The sequence below is a fragment of the Salvelinus namaycush genome, unplaced genomic scaffold (genome assembly GCF_016432855.1).
Source record: "Salvelinus namaycush isolate Seneca unplaced genomic scaffold, SaNama_1.0 Scaffold299, whole genome shotgun sequence".
Lineage (NCBI taxonomy): Eukaryota > Metazoa > Chordata > Actinopteri > Salmoniformes > Salmonidae > Salvelinus > Salvelinus namaycush.
In genome coordinates this window covers 57,501-85,361 of record NW_024059885.1, presented here as the reverse complement: position 1 = coordinate 85,361, position 27,861 = coordinate 57,501, and the positions used below count along the sequence as shown (strand labels likewise).

The window sequence follows — 27,861 nt, the reverse complement described above, 5'->3', positions numbered from 1 at the left end:
TAGTTTCTAAAACCGTTTGAATTATATCTGTGGGTGAAACAGAACTCGACTTAGAGCAATTTTCCTATGTGTATGTCAGAATGCAGAATTTTGCTGGCTGTTCTGAGACCTGTGTCGGAAATATTGTCTGGAATCACAAGATGCCTGTCTTTCAATTGCTGTACACTATGTATTTTTCAGAAATGTTTTATGATGAGTATTTAGTTATTTGGCGTTGGTGTCTGTAATTTTTCTGTCTGCTTTCGGTGCAATTTCTGACTGTAGCTGCAATGGTAAACTATGATTTATACCTGAAATATGCACATTTTTCTAACAAAACATATGCTATACAATAAATATGTTATCAGACTGTCATCTGATGAAGTTGTTTCTTGGTTAGTGGCTATTTATATCTTTATTTGGTCGAATTTGTGATAGCTACTGATGGAGTAAAAAACTGATGGAGTAAAAAAAAGTGGTGTCTTTTGCTAACGTGGTTAGCTAATAGATTTACGTATTGTGTCTTCCCTGTAAAACATTTAAAAAATCGGACATGTTGGCTTGATTCACAAGATGTGTACCTTTCATATGCTGTATTGGACTTGTTAATGTGTGAAAGTTAAATATTAAAAAAAAAAAAAAATTGAATTTCGCACCCTGCACTTTGAGCTGGCTGTTGTCATAAGTGTACCGGTGTCGGGCTGCAGCCATAAGAAGTTAATCAACAATGGCATTATTTTCAATTAACTCTGCAACTCTTCCAACTATTGCATTTTTTTCACAAATGCCACCAGTTTGATGCAGAAACATTGTCCCCAAAAAATACATACTGACATAGTAAAATAAATAAAAGTGCATAAAAAATTACATGTTACTCGTTTCAGAAAACTAGGCGTATGTCACACGTCTCTACTTCACAGGAGAGGCATTTGAGTGTAAACTTTTTTTATTTTATCAAAATGCGTTTTTTTTTTAGGCAGAAATGCCTTCTGGAACATGTGAACTTTCATGTGCCTTTATAACAAACGTGTATGCCATCTGTAAATACTAATACAATTATTAAATTACGAACCTAGTTGGTTTGGCCTCGGAAAAAGTGAGCAACCTTCCCACTGATTGGCTGAGATAATGAGTGGGCTGGACATAACGAGAGATGAGTTCGGTCTGCCGTGTAGACCACTTCTGTGTATAATATGAGCTGGTCAGTATGTGTAGGTAATCCTTTCTAACACGGCTTTTTTGAAAGATATCACGTAGTAGAACTTCTGAAGTGTTGCTCTCCACTTTCTGGAGGAACGAGTTTTGAAATAAGTGGAATTAGATAGTGCGTAATATTGGAAGATTCTGGCGTTTGATTGCAAATATGCAGATGGAGTCAAAAAGAGAACACACAGAAGGCTGTTGTATAAAACACCTGTTGTATAAAACACCGGATTACATCTTCAAACTAAGGGCAACCATGGCATCCGTGACAGAGGGGGAGAAGCGTCCGTCCATGTATAAGGGTAAGATAGCTAGCTACATTTTTAGATATTACAAATTTCTAATTTTGTCAGAAAGTCATTTTCATTTCAAGTTAATGTGTACTGTTAGCTAGCTAGCTTACGTTAGCCGGCTGGCTCGCTAGCTAACGTTACGTGTATGATCTGTGTAGTTATATTATTCGTATCTCAGAGCCATTTGCATTGCTAGTTATAGCTTAATGTTAGCTAGCTAACATTGAACCTGGTTGGTGAGCTATCTGCTGATTCATGCAGTAACGTCATGAGTTGGGATTATGGTTCATTGTTCAGCTAGCTAGCTACATATCTAAACAAAAGACTCCACTACGCAAGTAACTATTTCAATAGACTGTTTATGATGTCACTGTGACAACTGTCGATAGACTTAGCTGGTAAATTCGCTTTGGCTATCTACTCCGATTTCAGAGCGCTCTCATCTGAATGTGCCAGAGGGCAGAATAACTGATGCATTTATGAACGCTCAACACCCGTTGAATATGGCCGGTGTCTGTAAACCGTTGGCAAAAAAGCGCAATAAAATTGTTGCAAGCAGCACAGTTGCAGTCACCAACACTCTGGATAACATAAAAACAGCCTCACCAGCTTTGCTAGCGCGAGTAAAATGGTCAGAGTGAGCTGTTCTCTCATTTGTGTCTGGAAGTAGCTAGCAAGCTAGCCAACGTTAGCCAGTTAGCTTGAGTGCTTGACTGCTGTTGTTAGGTCAGAATGCTCAGATCATCCCTAGTCCTCGGCCAGAGCATCCAGTGTGTGCACTGAACGCTCCGAGAGCGAAATGCTGAGTTTACGAACGGACAATCTGACAACGCTCTGAGTTTACAAACGCCCAGAGCGCACACTGGCACTCCAGATTAAATTTACGAACACACCCGTAGTATAAAACAGCCTTTAGTCTTGAAATCTTTGGTTGTTTAGTACACTACCGTACTCCTTCTGTTTAGCACATGGCCTCACATGTGAATCCTTAACTTCTTCTGGCTGCAGGGGCAGTATTGAGTAACTTGGATAAAGGTGCCCATTTCAAACGGCCTCGTACTCAATTCTTGCTCGTACAATATGCATATTATTATTACTATTGGATAGAAAACACTCTCTAGTTTCTAAAACCGTTTGAATTATATCTGTGAGTCAAACAGAACTCATTTGGCACAAACTTCCTGACCAGGAAGTGGAAAGTCTGAAATCGAGGCTGTCTTCTAGGTCCTGCCTATAAATGGGCATGATACGTATTAGTATACATGCACTTCATAGACCTTCCCCTGTATGTCAAGAGGCGGTGAGAGAAGAAATTTAGTGTTTATCTTGGTCTGAAGTGGAATACAAGCTCTTTGTATGACGTGTCCCCCATTTCCGGTTTTCTGGAGAGCGCGAAGAGGGACCTGGATTTGCCTTCTGTTTAGCTGCCGTTATAGGCGACTACTATCTCCGGCTTTGATTTTATTTGATACATTTGACCATATCATCGTAAAGTATGTTTTTTCAATATAGTTTAATCAGATTATTGAAATTTTTTCGGGAGTTTTGCCGTGTTCCGTTCTCTGACTTTGTTGACGATGGAGAGATTCGTGCCACTTGGCTAGTGTGCTTGCTAAATCGAGAGGGAAAGTGGCCGTTCTAAATCCAAACAACGATTGTTCCCGACAAAGGACCCCTTGTCCAACATTCTGATGAAAGATCAGCAAAAGTAAGAAACATTTTATGATGCTATTTCATATATCTGTCGTACATGTGAACTAGTCGTGGGCGCCCAACTTTTGGCTACTCTAGCTATACCGAAGCTGGATGTCGTCATGAAGTTATTTTTTAGAATTCTAACACTGCGATTGCATTAAGAACTAATGGATCTATAATTTCCTATACAACATGTATGTTTTAGTTATGTTTATGAATAGCTATTTGGTCAGAATATGTGTGTCAGAAAAAGTGTCCGAAAAAAATCCGGGCGTTGTGGGAAAAAGTAGCTAAGTTAGCACAATGTATAACCATTGATTTCAGCTCTAAATATGCACATTTTCGAACAAAACATAAGTGTATGTATAACCTGATGTTATAGGACTGTCATCTGATGAAGAAAATCAAGGTTAGTCAAAAATTATATATCTTTTGCTTGTTTGTTACGATCGCTAACTTTTGCTACTGGGAAATTGCTTGTGTTTTTGGCTATTGTGGTAAGCTAATATAACGCTATATTGTGTTTTCGCTGTAAAACACTTAATAAATCGGAAATATTGTCTGGAATCACAAGATGCCTGTCTTTCATTTGCTGTACACTATGTATTTTTCAGAAATGTTTTATGATGAGTAATTAGGTATTTGACGTTGGTGTCTGTAATTATTCTGTCTGCTTTCGGTGCAATTTCTGATTGTAGCTGCAATGTAAACTATGATTTATACCTGAAATATGCACATTTTTCGAACAAAACATAGATTTATTGAATAACATTTTATAAGACTGTCATCTGATGAAGTTGTTTCTTGGTTAGTTTGGTTGGTTCTTGGTTAGTTAGGTTGGCTTTGTGCATGCTACCTGTGCTGTGAAAAATGTCTGTCCTTTTTTGTATTTGGTGGTGAGCTAACATAAATATACGTGCTGTTTTCGCTGTAAAACATTTTAAAAATCGGACATGTTGGCTGGATTCACAAGATGTGTACCTTTCATATGCTGTATTGGACTTGTTAATGTGTGAAAGTTAAATATTTAAAAAAAATATCTTTTGAAATTCGCGCCCTGCACTTGAGCTGGCTGTTGTCATAAGTGTACCGACGCCGGGCTGCAGCCATAAGAAGTTAAAGAGCTGGGTGGGTCTAAGGCTTTAGAGGGTGTGAACGATGCTTAATGTGTGTAGACAAAGAAGAGCTCTCCAGTAGGTGTACCAAAACATTCACATTTTCTCAAAGTGAGGTCACAAGTTTATCATACTTTTAAAGCAGAATTACTTTCCCATTGTTCCTCAACTGCAGTGTATGATATATAATTGTCTAGCTCTGAGTCTCTACTTTTATCTAATGTTTATGTTTATCTAATGTTATCTAATGTCACATTTTCAAATTTTGCTACATCGGTCACATATAAAAGATATATATAAAAGATATTTCATGCTGAAACCCTCATATTAAACACCAATAGTATTCACTAAGTTGATGGTTTGAATTTAGGATAATGTTTCACAGCTTTGTCAATCTATTTTTTATTTAAAAATCATCTTATGTCATTAATTCATATATTTTACATTTGATAAGGCCACACAGAGGGCAAGATATACTTATAGACACCTGTACAAATCTGATGTACCCGAAAAATGGCCACTAAATGTCTCGTGACAGATTACATAAAATCCTTGAAAGATACCAACATTCTGGTAGTTTACTGTTAAACTTCAAAAGTCTCCAGTAATATACCCTCCCTTTGCAACCATAATCAGTAGCATAGGATCCGTACTACTGCAGTACTACAGCAATACCACAGACAGAGAAATGGCCAAGTACCACACTAGATACAGGAATGTCTAGAAAACTTCACCATTCACTGGACTTGTTACAATACTACAGCACGGTCCAGTATCGACTTACGTTGTCAGTGAAGACCACCCCGAACTTCCAAATCTGGTATTTGATGTCAATGGAGATAATCCTATGGAGAAAATAACAGGCTTACTTCCCAGCAAACACACACAACTACCACATAACTACCTCACAAAGCTGTCTCAATGTTGACTTCAGATTCTTACAAGTTGAACCAGTTGTATGTGCTTGTACATTGCTTGTTTGTTGGGCAAATGATTTACTAGTGAATTTTGTATAATGTACTGTATGCTTTCTGCAGATCAGTGGGGGGTGTGTTTTACGTACCAGCTTAACATGCCACTTTCTGGTTCGTGTTTCTTCTCTTGTGTCATGGCGCTGACGTCCAGAGAGGCCAGGTCCATCCCAAGCAGCTCTGCGATCCTCTCCCTACCGTATATGTCCCCGTACTTAGCAAGCACCTTTGTCTTCACAAACTTGTCCCAGTAGTTGTTAGGGAATGACCTGTGTGGAAAATAAACATACTTTGAGAGAAGGGTCAGGGTTGGAAGATGGGTGTATCAATGCTATCTGTTTATTCCTGTTTATATTCTCATTGAATCTAAAAGAGATGGGTGGTTTTTTACAATCACAAATAAAAGAGGTATTAGGTGACAGCCTTGTCTGGTTCCACCTTAAATCACTAAACTGATGTAACAATGAAGACGGTTACATGCACACAATAATACAATTATTGTGAATAGTCAGAGACATATAATAGTTAAATTTAAATGTTTACATCCTTTACAGGAAGAATGGCTTCACTAACAATACTGTTTACATGGACACATCTAAAATCACGCTACGTGATGGGACGCTACGTGATGGGACCCTACGTGATGGGATCCTACGTGATGGGACCCTACTTGATGGGACCCTACATGATGGCACCCTACGTGATGGGACGCTACGTGATGGGACGTTACGTGATGGGACGCGACGTGAAGGGACGCTACGTGATGGGACCCTACGTGATGGGACCCTACGTGATGGGACCCTACGTGATGGGACGCTACGTGATGCGACGCTACGTGATGGGACGCTACGTGATGGGACGCTACGTGATGGGACCCTACGTGATGGGACCCTACGTGATGGGACCCTACGTGATGGGACGCTACGTGATGGGACGCTACGTGATGGGATAAATGCAGAAAATCAGCAATAAAAACACAAATTGTAATTTTCAAATTTTAATTGTATTTAAAAAAAAAGGAAGCCTATTTGGTTCTGGGTTTGGACATATACCGTTTGTATGTGAAAACTAATTCTAAGATGCATACTGTACTTTTTCTGAACTCATCTTCATTCGCACATAAGATGGAGGCTTGCACTGTTGACGCTGGCTAACGCGTAGATCAAATACACCGCTGGAATTCTGATGAACATGTTTACATGTTTTTAATCATTCTAAAGATTTCTCAGAAAAAAACAGATGTGAAAATTTTCGTATGCTTACTTCAACTATGACCTTACACACCGATTAGGATAAGCAGAGTAATGTGTTTACATGACTAATGCCATACTCGACCTACTGCCATAATCAGTTTATTAATATTGAATTATTAGTGTGTGCATGTAAACATACTCAGTGTCTTTCACCTGACTAGATAACTGATTCAAGGGTTAGGATTTAAATCAGATTCAGGGTTAGGGGTTAGAGGTCAAAGGTCAGGGGTCAGAAGAGTCTTACGGGGTGTTGAGCACCAGTCGGTCCCACTGTCCCTTGATGTCATCGTCTTCTGGTTGCTCGGTGACATAGAGACCATCAAACTCCAGCTTCCTAGCCAGCTCCTTCTCCCTCTTAAAGATGACCAGAGGAACCTGAAGGAAGACACACACCATCAGTAGCTGCTTCTCCCATGGGTGTGTGTGTGTGTGTGTTTATGTGTGTGTGTGTGTGTGTGTGTGTGTGTGTGTGTGTGTGTGTGTGTGTGTGTGTGTGTATGTGTATGTGTGTGTGTGTGTGTGTGTGTGTGTGTGTGTGTGTGTGTGTGTGTGTGTGTGTGTGTGTGTAGAACACTGTACCTTGAGGCAGTTGTATCCGATGATACAGAGGAAAGCGATGACAGTGTGTGTGATGGCCAGCATGGACAAACAGGGCTGCATGTAACCTGTACTCTCCTCCAAGTAGAAAAAAAATGGTCCTTCCTCCTCATCATCGTCATCACCACCGTCATCGTCACCACCATCGTCAAATGGATCAATCCCAGAACCACCCTCGTCCACAGCTCCGGAACCCTCGAACAACCCAGAACCCTCGAACGCGGCGGAGCCCTCAAACAGGGCGGAGCCCTCAATGTCTTCTGACCCCTCCACTACATCATATCCAACCTTGTAAAACAGGAAGATTAGGTGAGTATAATATCATGTTATTACATATTATTTTATTATATATTATATTATTATATATTCCACACTATATTGTATTATTCTATATCATTTTATTCTATATTATATTACATTATTATACATTACATTATATTATATTATTCAATATTATATTATATTATTATTCTATATTATATTATTATAAATTATTTGATATTATTCTATATTATATTATTATACAATTATATTATATCATATTATTATATATTATATTATAAATTATATTATTATTATTATATTTGATATCATTCTATATTCTATTATTCTATATTATAATCATTCTATATTATATTTTTCTATATTATACGTTATTATATTATTATATATCATATTCATTCTATATTAGATTATTCTATATTATATTAATTCTATATTATATTATTCTATATAGTATCATTCTATATTCTATATTCTATTACTCTATATTCTATTCTTCTATATGATACGTTATCATATTGTTCTATATTATATTAAACGTTATTATATTATTCTACACTATATTATATTATTCTATATTATATTATTCTATATTATATTATTCTATATGATATGTTATCATATTGTTCTATATTATATTAAACGTTATTATATTATTCTACACTATATTATAGTATACATTATTATATATTATATTATTCTACACTATATTATATTATTCTATATTATATTATTCTATATTATACATTATTATAGTATTTTACATTATATTATACGTTATTATATTATTCTACACTATATTATTCTATATTATATTATTCTACACTATATTATATTATTCTATATTATACATTATTATAGTATTTTACATTATATTATACATTATTATAGTATTTTACATTATATTATACGTTATTATATTATTCTACACTATATTATTCTATATTATATTATTCTACACTATATTATATTATTCTATATTATATTATTCTATATTATACATTATTATAGTATTTTACATTATATTATACGTTATTATATTATTCTATATTATATTATTCTATATTATATTATTCTATATTATATTATTCTATATTATTCTATATTCTATTATACATTATTATATTATTCTATACTATATTCTACGTTATTATATTATATATTACATTATTCTATACTATACATTATAATATATTTAAATAATATACAAGTCAGTTAAGAACAAATTCTTATTTACAATGACGGCCTAGGAACAGTGGGTTAACTGGTCTAGGAACAGTGGGGTTAACTGCCTTGTTTAGGGGCAGAAGGACAGATGTTTACCTTGTCAGCTCAGGGATTCGATCCAGCAACCTTCCGGATACTAGTCCAACGCTCTAACCACTAGCCTACCTGCCGCCTCATATTATATGATTCTATATTATATTATTCTATATTATATTATACATTATTCTATACTATGTTTCACCTTGTAGAAGAGCAGGATGAAGTTGAGGGCAAAGGCGATGAAGAGAGCCAGGAAGCGCAGGTTGTAGAAGTTACGAGACAGATAGTTCTGGTTGGAGACAGAGAAACAGGGAGTAGACGTTACGAGACAGATAGTTCTGGTTGGAGACAGAGAAACAGGTTATAGAAGTTACGAGACAGATAGTTCTGGTTGGAGACAGAGAAACAGGTTATAGAAGTTACGAGACAGATAGTTCTGGTTGGAGACAGAGAAACAGGTTATAGAAGTTACGAGACAGATAGTTCTGGTTGGAGACAGAGAAACAGGTTATAGAAGTTACGAGACAGATAGTTCTGGTTGGAGACAAAGAAACAGGTTATAGAAGTTACGAGACAGATAGTTCTGGTTGGAGACAGAGAAACAGGTTGTAGAAGTTACGAGACAGATAGTTCTGGTTGGAGACAGAGAAACAGGTTGTAGAAGTTACGAGACAGATAGTTCTGGTTGGAGACAGAGAAACAGGTTATAGAAGTTACGAGACAGATAGTTCTGGTTGGAGACAGAGAAACAGGTTATAGAAGTTACGAGACAGATAGTTCTGGTTGGAGACAGAGAAACAGGTTATAGAAGTTACGAGACAGATAGTTCTGGTTGGAGACAGAGAAACAGGTTATAGAAGTTACGAGACAGATAGTTCTGGTTGGAGACAGAGAAACAGGTTATAGACGTTACGAGACAGATAGTTCTGGTTGGAGACAGAGAAACAGGTTATAGACGTTACGAGACAGATAGTTCTGGTTGGAGACAGAGAAACAGGTTATAGAAGTTACGAGACAGATAGTTCTGGTTGGAGACAGAGAAACAGGTTATAGAAGTTACGAGACAGATAGTTCTGGTTGGAGACAGAGAAACAGGTTGTAGAAGTTACGAGACAGATAGTTCTGGTTGGAGACAGAGAAATAGGTTATAGAAGTTACGAGACAGATAGTTCTGGTTGGAGACAGAGAAACAGGTTGTAGACGTTACGAGACAGATAGTTCTGGTTGGAGACAGAGAAACAGGTTGTAGACGTTACGAGACAGATAGTTCTGGTTGGAGACAGAGAAACAGGTTATAGAAGTTACGAGACAGATAGTTCTGGGTGGAGATAGAGAAACAGGTTGTAGACGTTACAGGTCTGATAGTTCTGGTTGGAGACAGAGAAACAGGTTATAGAAGTTACGAGACAGATAGTTCTGGTTGGAGACAGAGAAACAGGTTATAGACGTTACAGGTCTGATAGTTCTGGTTGGAGACAGAGAAACAGGTTATAGAAGTTACGAGACAGATAGTTCTGGTTGGAGACAGAGAAACAGGTTGTAGACGTTACAGGTCTGATAGTTCTGGTTGGAGACAGAGAAACAGGTTATAGAAGTTACGAGACAGATAGTTCTGGTTGGAGACAGAGAAACAGGTTATAGACGTTACGAGACAGATAGTTCTGGTTGGAGACAGAGAAACAGGTTGTAGACGTTACAGGTCTGATAGTTCTGGTTGGAGACAGAGAAACAGGTTGTAGACGTTACAGGTCTGATAGTTCTGGTTGGAGACAGAGAAACAGGTTGTAGACGTTACAGGTCTGATAGTTCTGGTTGGAGACAGAGAAACAGGTTATAGAAGTTACGAGACAGATAGTTCTGGGTGGAGACAGAGAAACAGGTTGTAGACGTTACAGGTCTGATAGTTCTGGTTGGAGACAGAGAAACAGGTTGTAGACGTTACAGGTCTGATAGTTCTGGTTGGAGACAGAGAAACAGGTTATAGAAGTTATAGAGACAGATAGTTCTGGTTGGAGACAGAGAAACAGGTTGTAGACGTTACAGGTCTGATAGTTCTGGTTGGAGACAGAGAAACAGGTTATAGAAGTTACGAGACAGATAGTTCTGGTTGGAGACAGAGAAACAGGTTTTAGACGTTACGAGACAGATAGTTCTGGTTGGAGACAGAGAAACAGGTTATAGACGTTTACGAGACAGATAGTTCTGGTTGGAGACAGAGAAACAGGTTATAGACGTTACGAGACAGATAGTTCTGGTTGGAGACAGAGAAACAGGTTGTAGACGTTTACGAGACAGATAGTTCTGGTTGGAGACAGAGAAACAGGTTATAGAAGTTACGAGACAGATAGTTCTGGTTGGAGACAGAGAAACAGGTTGTAGAAGTTACGAGACAGATAGTTCTGGTTGGAGACAGAGAAACAGGTTATAGAAGTTACGAGACAGATAGTTTTTCAATTTAATCATAATGTATAGATCATGATTGATAATGTATTGGTAATGTATAGAGCATGATTGATAATGTATTGGTAATGTATAGATCATGATTGATAATGTATTCATAATGTATCGATCATGATTGATAATGCACTGGTAATGTATCGCTAATGATTTATAATGTATTGGTAATGTATTGCTCATGATCGATAATGTATTGGTAATGTATTGATCACGATTGATAATGTATCGATAATGCATTGGTAATGCATTGGTAATGTAATGATCATGATTGGTAATGTATTTGTAATATATTGATCATGATTGATAATGTATTGGTAATCTATTGATCATGATTAATAATGTATGGGTAATGGATCGATAATGTATTGATAGTGTATTGACCATGTTTGATAATGTATCGATAATGTATTGGTAATGTAATGATCACGATTGGTAATGTAATGAGCATGATTGATAATGTATTGGTAATGTATTGGTAATGTAATGATCATGATTGATAATGTATTGATAATGTATTGGTAATAGTCACCATGAATTTGATCCTCTGGATCTCTAGCTCATTCCAAAGCTCATAGCCCTCCTCCGCAGGTTTCTTCTCCTTCTTTGCCTTGGTCTTCAATGTTTCCTCCTTCACTTCCGGTTCTTCCTCTTTTACCACGGGCTCAGCCTCCTTCTCTGCCTTCTCTCCATTCTCATTGCTGGAGGACAACTCATCAATCAATCAGTCAGTCTGTCAGTCAGTCAGTGAGTCAGTCAGTGAGTCAGTCAGTCAGTGAGTCAGTCAGTCAGTCAGTCAGTGAGTCAGTCAGTCAGTCAGTCAGTCAGTCAGTCAGTCAGTCAGTCAGTGAGTCAGTCAGTCAGTGAGTCAGTGAGCGAGTCAGTGAGTCAGTCAGTCAGTGAGTCAGTGAGTGAGCCAGGGAGTCAGTCAGTGAGTGAGTGAGTCAGTCAGTCAGTCAGTCAGTCAGTCAGTCAGTCAGTCAGTCAGTCAGTCAGTCAGTCAGTCAGTGAGGCAGTTAGGCAGTCAGTCAGTCAGTGAGTCAGTGAGTCAGTCAGTCAGTCAGTCAGTCAGTCAGCCAGTGAGCCAAGGAGTCAGTCATTCAGTGAGCCAAGGAGTCAGTCAGTCAGTGAGTCAGTCAGTGAGTCAGTCAGTGAGTCAGTCAGTGAGTCAGTGAGTCAGTCAGTGAGTCAGTGAGTCAGTCAGTGAGTCAGTGAGTCAGTCAGTGAGTCAGTCAGTCAGTGAGTGACTCAGTCAGTGAGTCAGTCAGTGAGTTAGTGAGTCAGTCAGTGAGTCAGTCAGTCAGTCAGTCAGTCAGTCAGTCAGTCAGTCAGTCAGTCAGTCAGTGAGTCAGTCAGTCAGTCAGTCAGTCAGTGAGTCAGTGAGTCAGTCAGTCAGTCAGTCAGTCAGTCAGTCAGTGAGTCAGTGAGTCAGTGAGTAAACACGATAATTAAAGCAATAAAGAGAAGACTCACTCAGCCTTCTCCTCCTCTGGGGGTGTCTCTTCCTCTGGTTCTGTCTCTTCTCTTTCTTCACCCTCTCCTCCGGACGCTGCTTCCAGCTACAACACACCACACACTGTCAACAACTGGCACAACACACTGTCAACAACTGGCACAATACACTGTCGACAACTGGCACAATACACTGTCGACAACTGGCACAATACACTGTCGACAACTGGCACAATACACTGTCGACAACTGGCACAATACACTGTCGACAACTGGCACAATACACTGTCGACAACTGGCACAACACACTGTCGACAACTGGCACAATGCACTGTCAACAACTGGCACAACACACTGTCAACAACTGGCACAACACACTGTCAACAACTGGCACAACACACTGTCAACAACTGGCACAACACACTGTCAACAACTGGCACAACACACTGTCAACAACTGGCACACCACACTGTCAACAACTGGCACAATACACTGTCAACAACTGGTACAATACACTGTCAACAACTGGCACAATACACTGTCAACAACTGGCACATAACACTGTCAACAACTGGCGCAATACACTGTCAACAACTGGCACAACACACTGTCAACAACTGGAAGAACACACTGTCAACAACTGGCACAAAACACTGTCAACAACTGGCACAACACACTGTCAACAACTGGAACAACACACTGTCAACAACTGGAACAATACACTGTCAACAACTGGAACAACACACTGTCAACAACTGGCACAACACACTGTCAACAATTGGCACAGCACACTGTCAACAACTGGAACAACACACTGTCAACAACTGGCACAACACACTGTCAACAACTGGCACAACACACTGTCAACAACTGGCACAACACACTGTCAACAACTGGCACAACACACTGTCAACAACTGGCACAGCACACTGTCAACAACTGGAACAACACACTGTCAACAACTGGCACAACACACTGTCAACAACTGGCACAACACACTGTCAACAACTGGCACAACACACTGTCAACAACTGGAACAACACACTGTCAACAACTGGCACAACACACTGTCAACAACTGGAACAACACACTGTCAACAACTGGAACAACACACTGTCAACAACTGGAACAACACACTGTCAACAACTGGCACAACACACTGTCAACAACTGGCACAACACACTGTCAACAACTGGAACAACACACTGTCAACAACTAGTACAACATCCTCACAGTCTATCATGTATAAATAATATACAAATAACATAACTAAGGTGGTGAATTTTTTCTTGACCATGTGGCCGGACCAGGTCAGTTTAAGTGGTTAGGAAAACATATAAATTGTTATAATACAGTGCCCTCTGTAATTATTGGTACATTTACATATTTTCTTATTCTTTTGACTGTATACCTCAACAGTTTGAAATCAAACCATGAGTATGAGGTTCAAGTGCACACTGTCAGCTTTAATTTGAGGGTATTTTCATTCATATCGGGTGAACCGTTTAGAAATTACAGCCCTTTTTGTACACAGTCTCCCCATTTTAGGGGACCAAAAGTAGTCAAACCAATTCACTTATATGTGTATTAATGTATAAAAACGTTTAGTATTTGTTCCCATATTCCTAGCACACAATGATTACATCAAGCTTATGACTTTACAAACTTGTTGGATGCATTTTCTCTTTGTTTTGGTTGTTTCAGATTATTTTGTGCCCAATAGAAATTAAAACCTTTTCTCAATAGGGGGTGCTGTTTTCACTTTGTAAAAATTTAGTTCCCAAATTAAACTGCCTCGTACTCAATTCTTGCTCGTACAATATGCATATTATTATTACTATTGGATAGAAAACACTCTCTAGTTTCTAAAACCGTTTGAATTATATCTGTGAGTAAAACAGAACTCAAGTTGGAGCAATTTTCCTGTGAGGAAGTGAGAAATCTGAAATCAGGCAGGCTGTTCTGGGGTCAGTTTATTAATTTGCATGTCTTCTATTGGTCGAGATGCACTGCATACGCCTTCCCCTAGATGTCAGCAAATAGTGAGAATTGGAATGGAGTTGCTAGGCAGATCTGAGGCCATATAAATGGGCTTGGAACGTGGGGTGCAGTCTTTTCAACATTCGCCATGACGCAAGACAGACCTCAGGATTGCCTTCTGGAAAGCTCCCGTTATAGGCCTTAGATATATCCGGCTCTGATTGTATTCGATATAGGTGTTAAAGACATCATAATGTTGTTATTTTAAACCGAGTTATATCAGTTTATATCAGTATATTGCGATTTTCGGATATTTCTTAGTGCTGCGTTATAGTGAGTTGGACACGTCTTCGCCACATGGCTAATGTTTACTGCTAATTCCAAAGTTGAAGGCGACAATCTACAACCGAGCAACGATTCCTCTGGACAAAGGACAACTTGCCCAAGATTCTGATGGGAGCTCATCAAAAAGTAAGAAGTATTTATGATGTTAATTCGTTGTTCTGTTGAAAAATGTAAAACTACTATTCCGCCATTAATTTCGGTGCGGTCTCGCTTTAACGCACGCTGTATGTCGTAGTAACGTGGTCCCGTGTGGCTCAGTTGGTAGAGCATGGTGCTTGCAACGCCAGGGTTGTGGGTTCAATTCCCACGGGGGGACCAGGATGAAAATGTATGAACTTTCCAATTTGTAAGTCGCTCTGGATAAGAGCGTCTGCTAAATGACTTAAATGTAATGTAACGTTAATTTTAAAAATCTAACACAGCGGTTGCATTAAGAACTAATGTATCTTTCATTTGCTGTCCAACCTGTATTTTTTAGTCAAGTTTATGACTAGTTACTGATTAGATTAGGTGCCTCTCCCAAGATTTCTCCCAACATTTTGTTTGCATTTTGGCTACTATTCATATTGTATAACCACGATTTGTGCCGCTAAATATGCACATTTTCGAACAAACTCTATATGTATTGTGTAATATGATGTTATAGGACTGTCATCTGAAGAAGTTTGAGAAGGTTAGTGAAAAAATTAATATATTTTGCTGGTTTATTCGTTATCGCTATTGTTGGCTTGAATCAATCCTGTTGTGTGGTTGGCTATTGTAGTAAGCTAATATAATGCTATATTGTGTTTTCGCTGTAAAACACTTAAAAAATCTGAAATATTGGCTGGATTCACAAGATCTTTGTCTTTCATTTGCTGTACGCTGTGTATTTTTCATAAATGTTTTATGATGAGTATTTAGGTAATTCACGTTGGTCTCTGTAGTTATTCTAGTTGCTTTGGTGAGAGTTGTGATGGTGGCTGCAATGGTAAACTATGATTTATACCTGAAATATGCACATTTTTCTAACAAAACATATGCTATACAATAAATATGTTATCAGACTGTCATCTGATGAAGTTGTTTCTTGGTTAGTGACTATTTATATCTTTATTTGGTCGAAATTGTGATAGCTACCTATGCAGGAAAAAAATGTTGGAGAAAAAAAAGTTGTGTCTTTTGCTATCGTGGTTAGCTAATAGAAATACATATTGTGTCTTCCCTGTAAAACATTTTCAAAATCAGAAATGATGGCTGGATTCACAAGATGTGTATCTTTCATCTGGTGTCTTGGACTTGTGATTTAATGATATTTAGATGCTAGTATTTACTTGTGACGCTATGCTAGGCTATGCTAGTCAACTTTTTTACTGATGGGGGTGCTCCCGGATCCGGGATTGTGATGAAGTAGAAGTTAATGGTAAATAATGTATCGTGTCAATTTGGAATTTGATTTCAAATCTTAACTTTTGGAGTATAGAGCCAAAAGAAGAAAAACTAGCTGCACTGTTCCAATAATTACAGAGGGTACCGTAACATAATAAATAAATAATAATAATAATATATAAATCTATCATGGGTGTAAACTAACCAGTTTCCTCTTGAGCAGTGGGGTTCCCTCTGGAGTGGGGGGCTCTACAGTTGTGGTCTCCCCAAAGTCTCCCAGCCCCCCAGGGGTGTCGAACCCAGGCATCCGTCCTCCCTCCTTCTCCTCACCATCCCCTCCCTCCTCTCCTTCCTCTCCTCCTCCCACGTCTCTTTCCTCTCCTCCGTCTATCCCTTCCTGACCCTCATCGGCACCTGGCTCAGGTGGCAGTTCGTCATGCACCTCATCTTGCGTTGGGTCCGGCATGCTGGCCAAGAGCTCAGTCACCGTGATCTTCTTGGCACCCTCTACCAGTTCCCCTCCAAACAGGGTGCTCCAGATCAGCATGAAGAAGCCCTTACACACACTGTAGATGAAAGACAGGATACCAAACAGGATGGTGTAGATGAACGTGGCCAAGCCCACCACCATATCCTTCAGAGTCATCTTTCTAAGCTTGCGGTAGCGCCGCCGCAGATTCTTGAAGGTGAACATGTTGAAGAAGTTCACCACGCTTGTCAGGAAGTCAGAGAACGCCGAGCTGGACTCGGGAGGCATCTCTTCTCCATTTTCGTCCAACTCTCCTCCTCCTCCTCCTTCTTCCTCTTCATCCTCTGAGTCTACCACCTCCTCTTCCTCCTCCTCAGAAATCTGTGAGGCGATGTTCATCTCAAAGATGGTGTCCTCGCAGAAGTTGACAAACAACTCCATCTTCTCGCTCTCCCCGCCCTCGTTGACCACGTCGAAGATGAACTGTCTCTTGGACTCTCTGACCTGCGGCATCTCCCACTGGTTCCTGTTGGCCTCGCTGATCTCAAAATAGATCCTCTCGATCTTCCTGCTGGCTCCCATGATCTCTATCCGGCCAAGGAAGGGTCTAAAGTAGTTGAGGACGCTCTCGGCTTGCTCAAGAAAGTTCTGTAGTCGCGTATCGTGGGGTACGTGCTCAGACAGGTTGGTGAGCAGTACGGCGATGTTGAAGCCGATGTCCTTGGCCGGCTCCTGGAAACGGTCGGCAAACTCCTCAAAGTTGATCATCTCGTTCTCGTCGGCCTCGGAACAAGACAGAAGGAACTGGATCTCAGATGGAGAGTACTGCTTCTGGCTGTCCATGGCCTGAAAGGAAGCAATCAATTAATTCATCGAAACGTAAATTTGTCTCAGCCATGTGAGTACAACAACACGCACATTTAAAACACAATAAAATCTGTGTATTTCCATGGTCCATGTTTTCCTTTTGGCAAGTGAGTGGGCAGCTAGGGAAAGATTGTCAGGACATACATTGGGAACTCCAAGGGCACAAAATAGGAAAATACATTCATGTGGTGCCTTGAAGTGTAGCCACTTAATGTCCATGCCCTCAACAGAACCACACGCCATGTAGTCAACCTGAAACGAGCCCATTGGCTTGATAATGAACACAGCTGACCTCCATAGGCTCCCTGGTTAGTCATTCAGCTGCTGGTTTCCCCTCACTCAAGGGGAGAGGACTGAGGGAGCGTATAGCTCTGTTTTGGGAACTTAGATTTTATGAACGCTTAAGTTTGATTTTTGAAGAGATGATTAGATTGTAACTTTATAGGCAATAAAAGCTATTTTGTTTAGAATTGACTTTGTCTCATGAGCTTTTTTTTTTTACTAGAAACCTAGTCTAGCTCTAGTCAGTGGCATCACAATACAAAAACCTTCTCTTTCCACGACACAGACTGACCAGGTGAATCCAGGAGAAAACCATGATCCCGTATTAATGACACTTGTTAAATCCACTTCAACCAGTGTAGATGAAGGGGAGGAGACGGGTTACAGAAGGATTTTTAAGCCTTGAGACAATTAAGAGACATGGGATTGTGTATGTGTGCCTTTCAGAGGGTGAACGGGCAAGACAAAATATTTAAATGCCTTTGAACGGGGTATGGTAGTAGGTTCCAGGCGCACCGGTTTGAGTGTGTCAAAAACTGCAATGCTGCTGGGTTTTTCACGCTCAACCGTTTTCCATATGTATCAAGAATGGTCCAACACCCAAAGGACATCCAGCCAACTTGACACAGCTGTGGCGTTGGAGTCAACATGGGCCAGCATCCCTGTGGAACGCTTGACACCTTGTAGAGTTCATGCCCCGATGAAGTGAGGCTGTTCTGATGGCAAAAGGGGGTGCAACGCAATATTAGGAAGGTGTTCCTAATGTTTTGTACACTCAGTGTATACCTTGTAGAAGTCCTTCTTGGAGATGAGGCCACGGGGGTCGGTCACGTAGTCTCGGAAGGCGTCAGACCCGGTGATGTCCTTCAGCTTGAGGAACATGTCGAAGAACTTGAGGATCATCTCCACGTTACTGGAGGACTCCACTAGCATGTCCACCATCTGACGGGCGATGGTGCCGTTCACCACGTTGCCTAGCGACAAGGATCGTCCCCCAAAAAAGCTCATTTGGTTAAAAGCAAATTACAAAGAAGCAAAGTAGAGACTTACAGCACCTCAAATATATTCCAAAACTAGCAGAGAATGTTTAAAAATATAAGCTATTATAGTCTCCAGATATTTCTGTAACTGTTCCTGTAGAAAAATGATATTCCAAGTACAAATACAGTAAAGTACACACACTTAATTATTAAGGGTAAAAACATGTTTTGAGCAAAATAGTGTTTTTTTACACACAATTGCACAAAATTCAAAGGTTTGACAATTCAAAGAGTTGGTCTGATGGTGCACTCTAATGTCATCGGCCTCACCCGTTGTTTGTGGGAACAAAATGTCACCCCCCCCCCCACTTGTGCTATGTCAGAGGACTCCTGGACCACCTATTGAGATGTGCCATTTGTTAACTTTTTATGGCTGCAGGGGCAGTATTGAGTAGCTCTGTTTAAGGTGCCCATTTCAAACGGCCTCGTACTCAATTCTTGCTCGTACAATATGCATATTATTGTTATTATTGGATAGAAAACACTCTCTAGTTTCTATAGCCGTTTGAATTATGTCTCTGAGTGGAACAAAACTCATTCTACAGCACTTTTCCTGATATGGAGTGAGATTTCAGAAATCTTGGCCCCTGCTCCCAGGTCAGTTCATAAGTCCCTGTGAATGCTATGATGCTACAAACACTGCCTACGCCTTCCTCTAGATGTCAGTAAGAGGTGACAATTTGAATGGAGTCGATTGCACAATCAGGGCCTGTATAAAAGGCCAAAGACCGGATGTACCGTTCTTTTCCTGCTGCGCCTGACGCACGATGTACGTCGGACCTGCTCTCTTTCCAAGCTTGGGTTTAGCCAGTAATATTTCGCCGGTCATGTTTTTACTCGTTATAGGTGTTAAAAACATCATAAGGTAGTTAATTTAAACCGTTTTATAGCAATTTATATCCGTTTAGTGCGATTTTGAGGCATTGCTTTGTGTTGCACTTTGAAGCGCCGGGCACATTTCGGGGTCCCGGTCGAACGTTAGTGGGCATTTCGACGGACAAGAGGACATCTTTCGACCAAAAGAAGATTAGACCCAAGAAAGGATACATTGCCCAAGATTCTGATGGAAGATCACCTCATAGTAAGAAATATTTAAGATGATAAATCGTTGTTCTGTCGAAAAATTTTAAACGCATATTCCGCCATTTTCTTTGGTATAGCTTCGCTTGGCGAACCCTGTATTGCACAGTAAGGATAATTTTAGAAATGTAATTCAGCGATTGCATTAAGAACTAATTTGTCTTTCGATAGCTGTCCAACTTATATTTTTTTAGTCAAGTTTATGAATAGTTATGCATGAGACAAGATCACTGTTAAAGATGGCGCCCGACATTTTCAGGCTAGTTTTGCTAGTATTGTCATTGTATAACCACGTTTTTTTGTGGCTAAATATGCACATTTTCGAACAAACTCTATATGTATGTTGTAATATGATGTTACAGGAGTGTCATCGGAAGAATTCTGAGAAGGTTAGTGAAAAAATTAATATATTTTGGCGATGATTACGTTATCGCTCTCTTTGGCTTGAATCAATGCTCGGGTAACGTTTGCACATGTGGTATGCTAATATAACGATTTATTGTGTTTTCGCTGTAAAACACTTAGAACATCTGAAATATTGTCTGAATTCACAAGATCTGTGTCTTTCCATTGCTGTGAGCTGTGTATTTTTAAGAAATGTTTTATGATTAGTAATTAGGTAATTCTCGTTGCTCTCTGTATTTATTCTAGTCGAGTTGTGATGGTGGGTGCAATTGTAAACTATGATTTATACCTGAAATATGCACATTTTTCTAACAAAACCTATCCTATACAATAAATATGTTATCAGACTGTCATCTGATGAGGTTTTTTCTTGGTTAGTGGCTATCAATATCTTTATTTGGCCGAATTGGTGATAGCACCTAATGGAGTAAGAAACTGATGGAGTTAGAAAAGTGGTGTCTTTTGCTAACGTGGTTAGCTAATAGATTTACATATTTTGTCTTCCCTGTAAAACATTTTAAAAATCTGAAATGGTGGCTTTATTCACAAGATCTGTATCTTTCATTTGGTGTCTTGGACTTGTTAATGTGTGAAAGTTAAATATTTAAAAAAAATATTTTTTTGAATTTCGCGCCCTGCACTTTGAGCTGGATGTTGTCATAGGTGTACCGACCTCGGGCTTGCAGCCATAAGAGGTTTTAAGTAAATCAGGTGTTAAATGAGGTTCTAGGGAGGCTGGAGTGGGTCTTTAAGCACCATATCTGGGACCAATGGCTTTTACCTTCCAGTAGAGACAACAGCATCACCACCATGTCTTTCTGCAGGTCCAGGAGTTCCTTCAGCAGACCAATCTGACTGGAGTCCTGCAATAAAGAATGGACACGTACACAAGCATAGAGAGAGACAGTTGTCTCATAAGAATATAATCGTTATTTGTTTCATTGTCCACTGCTAAATATCACAGGTCATAACAGATCTTACATAGCTGAACCCTGGGCTAAGTTGTGTCCCTAATGAAACGCTTCTTTAGGCCAAGCAGTGGACTAGGTGTAGGGAATCAGGTGACAGAGAGCTGCTGGCACAGAGAGGAAGAAGGTGAGACTGACCTCACCTCGTAGTGGGTTCTACACCTCACCTTGTAGTGGGTTCTACACCTCACCTCGTAGTCGGTTTGATACCTCACCTCGTAGTGGGTTCTACACCTCACCCCGTAGTGGGTTCTGCACCTCACCTCGTAGTGGGTTCTGCACCTCACCTCGTAGGGGGGTTCTACACCTCACCTCGTAGTGGGTTCTACACCTCACCTCGTAGTGGGTTCTACACCTCACCTCGTAGTGGGTTCTACACCTCACCTCGTAATGGGTCCTACACCTCACCCCGTAGTGGGTTCTGCACCTCACCTCGTAGTGGGTTCTGCACCTCACCTCGTAGTGGGTTCTACACCTCACCTTGTAGTGGGTTCTACACCTCACCCCGTAGTGGGTTCTGCACCTCACCTCGTAGGGGGGTTCTACACCTCACCTCGTAGTGGGTTCTACACCTCACCTCGTAATGGGTTCTGCACCTCACCTCGTAATGGGTAATGCACCTCACCTCGTAATGGGTTCTACACCTCACCTCGTAGTGGGTTCTACACCTCACCTCGTAGTGGGTTCTACACCTCACCTCGTAGTGGGTTCTACACCTCACCTTGTAGTGGGTTCTACACCTCACCTCGTAGTGGGATCTACACCTCACCTCGTAGTGGGTTCTACACCTCACCTCATAGTGGGATCTACACCTCACCTCGTAGTGGGTTCTACACCTCAACTCGTAGTGGGTTCTACACCTCACCTCGTAGTGGGTTCTACACCTCACCTCATAGTGGGATCTACACCTCACCTCGTAGTGGGTTCTACACCTCACCTCGTAGTGGGTTCTACACCTCACCTCGTAGTGGATTCTACACCTCACCTTGTAATGGGTTCTACACCTCACCTCGTAGTGGGTTCTACACCTCACCTTGTAATGGGTTCTACACCTCACCTCGTAGTGGGTTCTACACCTCACCTCGTAGTGGGTTCTACACCTCACCTCGTAGTGGGTTCTACACCTCACCTCATAGTGGGTTCTACACCTCACCTCGTAGTGGGTTCTACACCTTACCTCGTAGTGGGTTCTACTCCAGAATCGATCCTGGGTTTGCATTTGAACAAATAACACAGATATGCATTTTAAACATCTCATCTCAGGTATCATACACATCATACACATAATAGACACAGAGATGAACAGGTAGACTGACACATATGGAGGTAGACTGACACATATGGAGGTAGACTGACGCATATGGAGGTAGACTGACACATATGGAGGTAGACTGACACATATGGAGGTAGACTGACACATATGGAGATAGACTGACACATATGGAGGTAGACCGACCCATATGGAGGTAGACCGACAAAGAGAGAGATGTGGAGACGGAGAGACAGACAGTGAGACATGAGACACAGACAGACAGACAGACAGACAGACAGACAGACAGACAGACAGACAGACAGACAGACAGACAGACAGACAGTAGTTCACCACCAGCCTACCAGATGGACTGGAAGAAAACACCCAGGACTCCCAGGAACTAGTCCGAAGTTCACCACCAGCCAACCAGATGGACTGGAAGAAAACACCCAGGACTCCCAGGAACTAGTCCGAAGTTCACCACCAGCCAACCAGATGGACTGGAAGAAAACACCCAGGACTCCCAGGAACTAGTCCGAAGTTCACCACCAGCCAACCAGATGGACTGGAAGAAAACACCCAGGACTCCCAGGAACTAGTCCGAAGTTCACCACCAGCCAACCAGATGGACTGGAAGAAAACACCCAGGACTCCCAGGAACTAGTCCGAAGTTCACCACCAGCCAACCAGATGGACTGGAAGAAAACAGCCAGGACTCCCAGGAACTAGTCCGAAGTTCACCACCAGCCAACCAGATGGACTGGAAGAAAACACCCAGGACTCCCAGGAACTAGTCCGAAGTTCACCACCAGCCAACCAGATGGACTGGAAGAAAACACCCAGGACTCGCAGGAACTAGTCCGAAGTTCATCACCAGCCAACCAGATGGACTGGAAGAAAACACACAGGACTCCCAGGAACTAGTCCGAAGTTCACCACCAGCCAACCAGATGGACTGGAAGAAAACACACAGGACTCCAAGGAACTAGTCCGAAGTTCACCACCAGCCAACCAGATGGACTGGAAGAAAACACACAGGACTCCCAGGAACTAGTCCGAAGTTCACCACCAGCCAACCAGATGGACTGGAAGAAAACACCCAGGACTCCCAGGAACTAGTCTGAAGTTCACCACCAGCCAACCAGATGGACTGGAAGAAAACACCAAGGACTCCCAGGAACTAGTCCAAAGTTCACCACCAGCCAACCAGATGGACTGGAAGAAAACAGCCAGGACTCCCAGGAACTAGTCTGAAGTTCACCACCAGCCAACCAGATGGACTGGAAGAAAACACCCAGGACTCCCAGGAACTAGTCCGAAGTTCACCACCAGCTAACCAGATGGACTGGAAGAAAACAGCCAGGACTCCCAGGAACTAGTCCGAAGTTCACCACTATACTCTATACTCCAAACAACCCTGGGAGACTAGGGTGACTACTATACTCCAAACAACCCTGAGAGACTGGGGTGACCACTATACTCCAAACAACCCTGGGAGACTAGGGTGACTACTATACTCCAAACAGCCCTGGGAGACTGGGGTGACTACTATACTCCAAACAGCCCTGGGAGACTGGGGTGAACACTATACTCCAAACAGCCCTGGGAGACTGGGGTGACTACTATACTCCAAACAACCCTATGAGACTGGGGTGACCACTATACTCCAAACAGCCCTGGGAGACTAGGGTGACCACTATACTCCAAACAGCCCTGGGATAATGGGGTGACTACTATACTCCAAACAACCCAATGAGACTGGGGTGACCACTATACTCCAAACAGCCCTGGGAGACTGGGGTGAACACTATACTCCAAACAGCCCTGGGAGACTGGGGTGACTACTATACTCCAAACAACCCTATGAGACTGGGGTGACCACTATACTCCAAACAGCCCTGGGAGACTAGGGTGACCACTATACTCCAAACAGCCCTGGGATAATGGGGTGACTACTATACTCCAAACAACCCTATGAGACTGGGGTGACCACTATACTCCAAACAGCCCTGGGAGACTGGGGTGAACACTATACTCCAAACAGCCCTGGGAGACTAGGGTGACTACTATACTCCAAACAACCCTATGAGACTGGGGTGACCACTATACTCCAAACAGCCCTGGGAGACTGGGGTGAACACTATACTCCAAACAGCCCTGGGAGACTAGGGTGACTACTATACTCCAAACAACCCTATGAGACTGGGGTGACCACTATACTCCAAACAGCCCTGGGAGACTGGGGTGAACACTATACTCCAAACAGCCCTGGGAGACTAGGGTGACTACTATACTCCAAACAACCCTATGAGACTGGGGTAACCACTATACTCCAAACAGCCCTGGGAGACTGGGGTGAACACTATACTCCAAACAGCCCTGGGAGACTGGGGTGACTACTATACTCCAAACAACCCTATGAGACTGGGGTGACCACTATACTCCAAGGAGCCCTGGGAGACTGGGGTGAACACTATACTCCAAACAGCCCTGGGAGACTGGGGTGACCACTATACTCCAAGGAGCCCTGGGAGAATGGGGTGACCTCTATACTCCAAGGAGCCCTGGGAGACTGGGGTGACTACTATACTCCAAACAGCCCTGGGAGACTGTGGTGACCACTATACTCCAAACAGCCCTATGAGACTGGGGTGACCACTATACTCCTAACAACCCTGGGAGACTGGGGTGAACACTATACTCCTAACAACCCTGTGAGACTGGGGTGACTACTATACTCCAAACAACCCTGGGAGACTAGGGTGACCACTATACTCCAAACAACCCTGTGAGACTGGGGTGACCACCATACTCCAAGGAGCCCTGGGAGACTGGGGTGAACACTATACTCCAAACAACCCTGGGAGACTAGGGTGACCACTATACTCCAAACAACCCTGGGAGACTGGGGTGACCACTATACTCCAAACAACCCTGGGAGACTAGGGTGACCACTATACTCCAAACAACCCTGGGAGACTAGGGTGACCACTATACTCCAAACAACCCTGGGAGACTAGGGTGACCACTATACTCCAAACAGCCCTGGGAGACTAGGGTGACCACTATACTCCAAACAACCCTGGGAGACTAGGGTGACCACTATACTCCAAACAACCCTGGGAGACTAGGGTGACCACTATACTCCAAACAGCCCTGGGAGACTAGGGTGACCACTATACTCCAAACAACCCGGGGAGACTAGGGTGACCACTATACTCCAAACAGCCCTGGGAGACTAGGGTGACCACTATACTCCAAACAGCCCTGGGAGAATGGGGTGACCACTATACTCCAAACAGCCCTGGGAGACTAGGGTGACCACTATACTCCAAACAACCCTGGGAGACTAGGGTGACCACTATACTCCAAACAGCCCTGGGAGACTAGGGTGACCACTATACTCCAAACAACCCTGGGAGACTAGGGTGACCACTATACTCCAAACAACCCTGGGAGACTAGGGTGACCACTATACTGCAAACAGCCCTTGGAGACTAGGGTGACCACTATACTCCAAACAACCCTGGGAGACTAGGGTGACCACTATACTCCAAACAACCCTGGGAGAATGGGGTGACCACTATACTCCAAACAGCCCTGGGAGACTAGGGTGACCACTATACTCCAAACAACCCTGGGAGACTAGGGTGACCACTATACTCCAAACAGCCCTGGGAGACTAGGGTGACCACTATACTGCAAACAACCCTGGGAGACTAGGGTGACCACTATACTCCAAACAACCCTGGGAGACTAGGGTGACCACTATACTCCAAACAACCCTGGGAGACTAGGGTGACCACTATACTCCAAACAACCCTGGGAGACTAGGGTGACCACTATACTCCAAACAGCCCTGGGAGACTGGGTTGACCACTATACTCCAAGGAGCTCTGGGAGACTGGGGTAACCACTATACTCCAAACAACCCTGGGAGACTGGGGTGACCACTATACTCCAAACAACCCTGGGAGACTAGGGTGACCACTATACTCCAAACAGCCCTGGGAGACTAGGGTGACCACTATACTCCAAACAACCCTGGGAGACTGGGGTGACTACTATACTGCAAACGACCCTGGGAGACTAGGGTGACCACTATACTGCAAACAACCCTGGGAGACTAGGGTGACCACTATACTCCAAACAACCCTGGGAGACTAGGGTGACCACTATACTCCAAACAACCCTGGGAGACTAGGGTGACCACTATACTCCAAACAACCCTGGGAGACTAGGGTGACCACTATACTCCAAACAGCCCTGGGAGACTGGGTTGACCACTATACTCCAAGGAGCCCTGGGAGACTGGGGTGACCACTATACTCCAAACAACCCTGGGAGACTGGGGTGACCACTATACTCCAAACAACCCTGGGAGACTAGGGTGAACACTATACTCCAAACAACCCTGGGAGACTAGGGTGACCACTATACTCCAAACAACCCTGGGAGACTAGGGTGAACACTATACTCCAAACAACCCTGGGAGACTAGGGTGAACACTATACTCCAAACAACCCTGGGAGACTAGGGTGACCACTATACTCCAAACAGCCCTGGGAGACTAGGGTGAACACTATACTCCAAACAACCCTGGGAGACTGGGGTGACCACTATACTCCAAACAACCCTGGGAGACTAGGGTGAACACTATACTCCAAACAGCCCTGGGAGACTAGGGTGACCACTATACTCCAAACAACCCTGGGAGACTAGGGTGAACACTATACTCCAAACAGCCCTGGGAGACTAGGGTGACCACTATACTCCAAACAACCCTGGGAGACTAGGGTGACCACTATACTCCAAACAACCCTGGGAGACTAGGGTGACCACTATACTCCAAAAATGGGCCATTGTGGAAACTGTTCTGCTAATAGAAACAACAGTGTAGAGGTACAGCTGGTAGACAGAGGCTTTTTGGTGGGTGTCAGGAGGAAATCCTTTTCCTTTTCTTTTTTGAAGTTGCAGAAAAACATTATCTAAAGAAAAAAGTATTGCCTTTAAAAAGACAACAAATGAGAAGATGAGGTGAATGAAGATGAAAGATGAAGATCGGTACAGAAAGAAGCGTGGCGTGGAGGAGGATAGAGGGGAAGCGTGGGGTGGAGGAGGATCGAGGGGAAGCGTGGGGTGGAGGAGGATCGGGGGAAGCGTGGGTGGAGGAGGATCGAGGGGAAGCGTGGGGTGAGGAGGATAGAGGGACGCGGGGGTGGGGAGGATAGAGGGGACGCGTGGG

General features: G+C 42.3%; 1 protein-coding gene across 1 annotated transcript in view; it reads right to left on the bottom strand.

The window, feature by feature from the left end:
• The window catches only part of LOC120039767 (ryanodine receptor 1-like), a 92,246-nt gene that overhangs the window by 10,590 nt on the left and 53,795 nt on the right, over nt 1-27,861 (bottom strand). Inside the window, exons 19-28 of the mRNA XM_038985152.1 lie at nt 21,178-21,259; nt 18,658-18,845; nt 16,621-17,568; nt 12,582-12,667; nt 11,641-11,809; nt 8,857-8,943; nt 7,089-7,394; nt 6,754-6,884; nt 5,349-5,525; nt 5,070-5,130 (exon numbers count right to left, since the gene is read on the bottom strand). Coding sequence (XP_038841080.1) covers nt 5,070-5,130; nt 5,349-5,525; nt 6,754-6,884; nt 7,089-7,394; nt 8,857-8,943; nt 11,641-11,809; nt 12,582-12,667; nt 16,621-17,568; nt 18,658-18,845; nt 21,178-21,259 — 2,235 coding nt within the window. The remainder of the gene's footprint in view (nt 1-5,069; nt 5,131-5,348; nt 5,526-6,753; nt 6,885-7,088; nt 7,395-8,856; nt 8,944-11,640; nt 11,810-12,581; nt 12,668-16,620; nt 17,569-18,657; nt 18,846-21,177; nt 21,260-27,861) is intronic.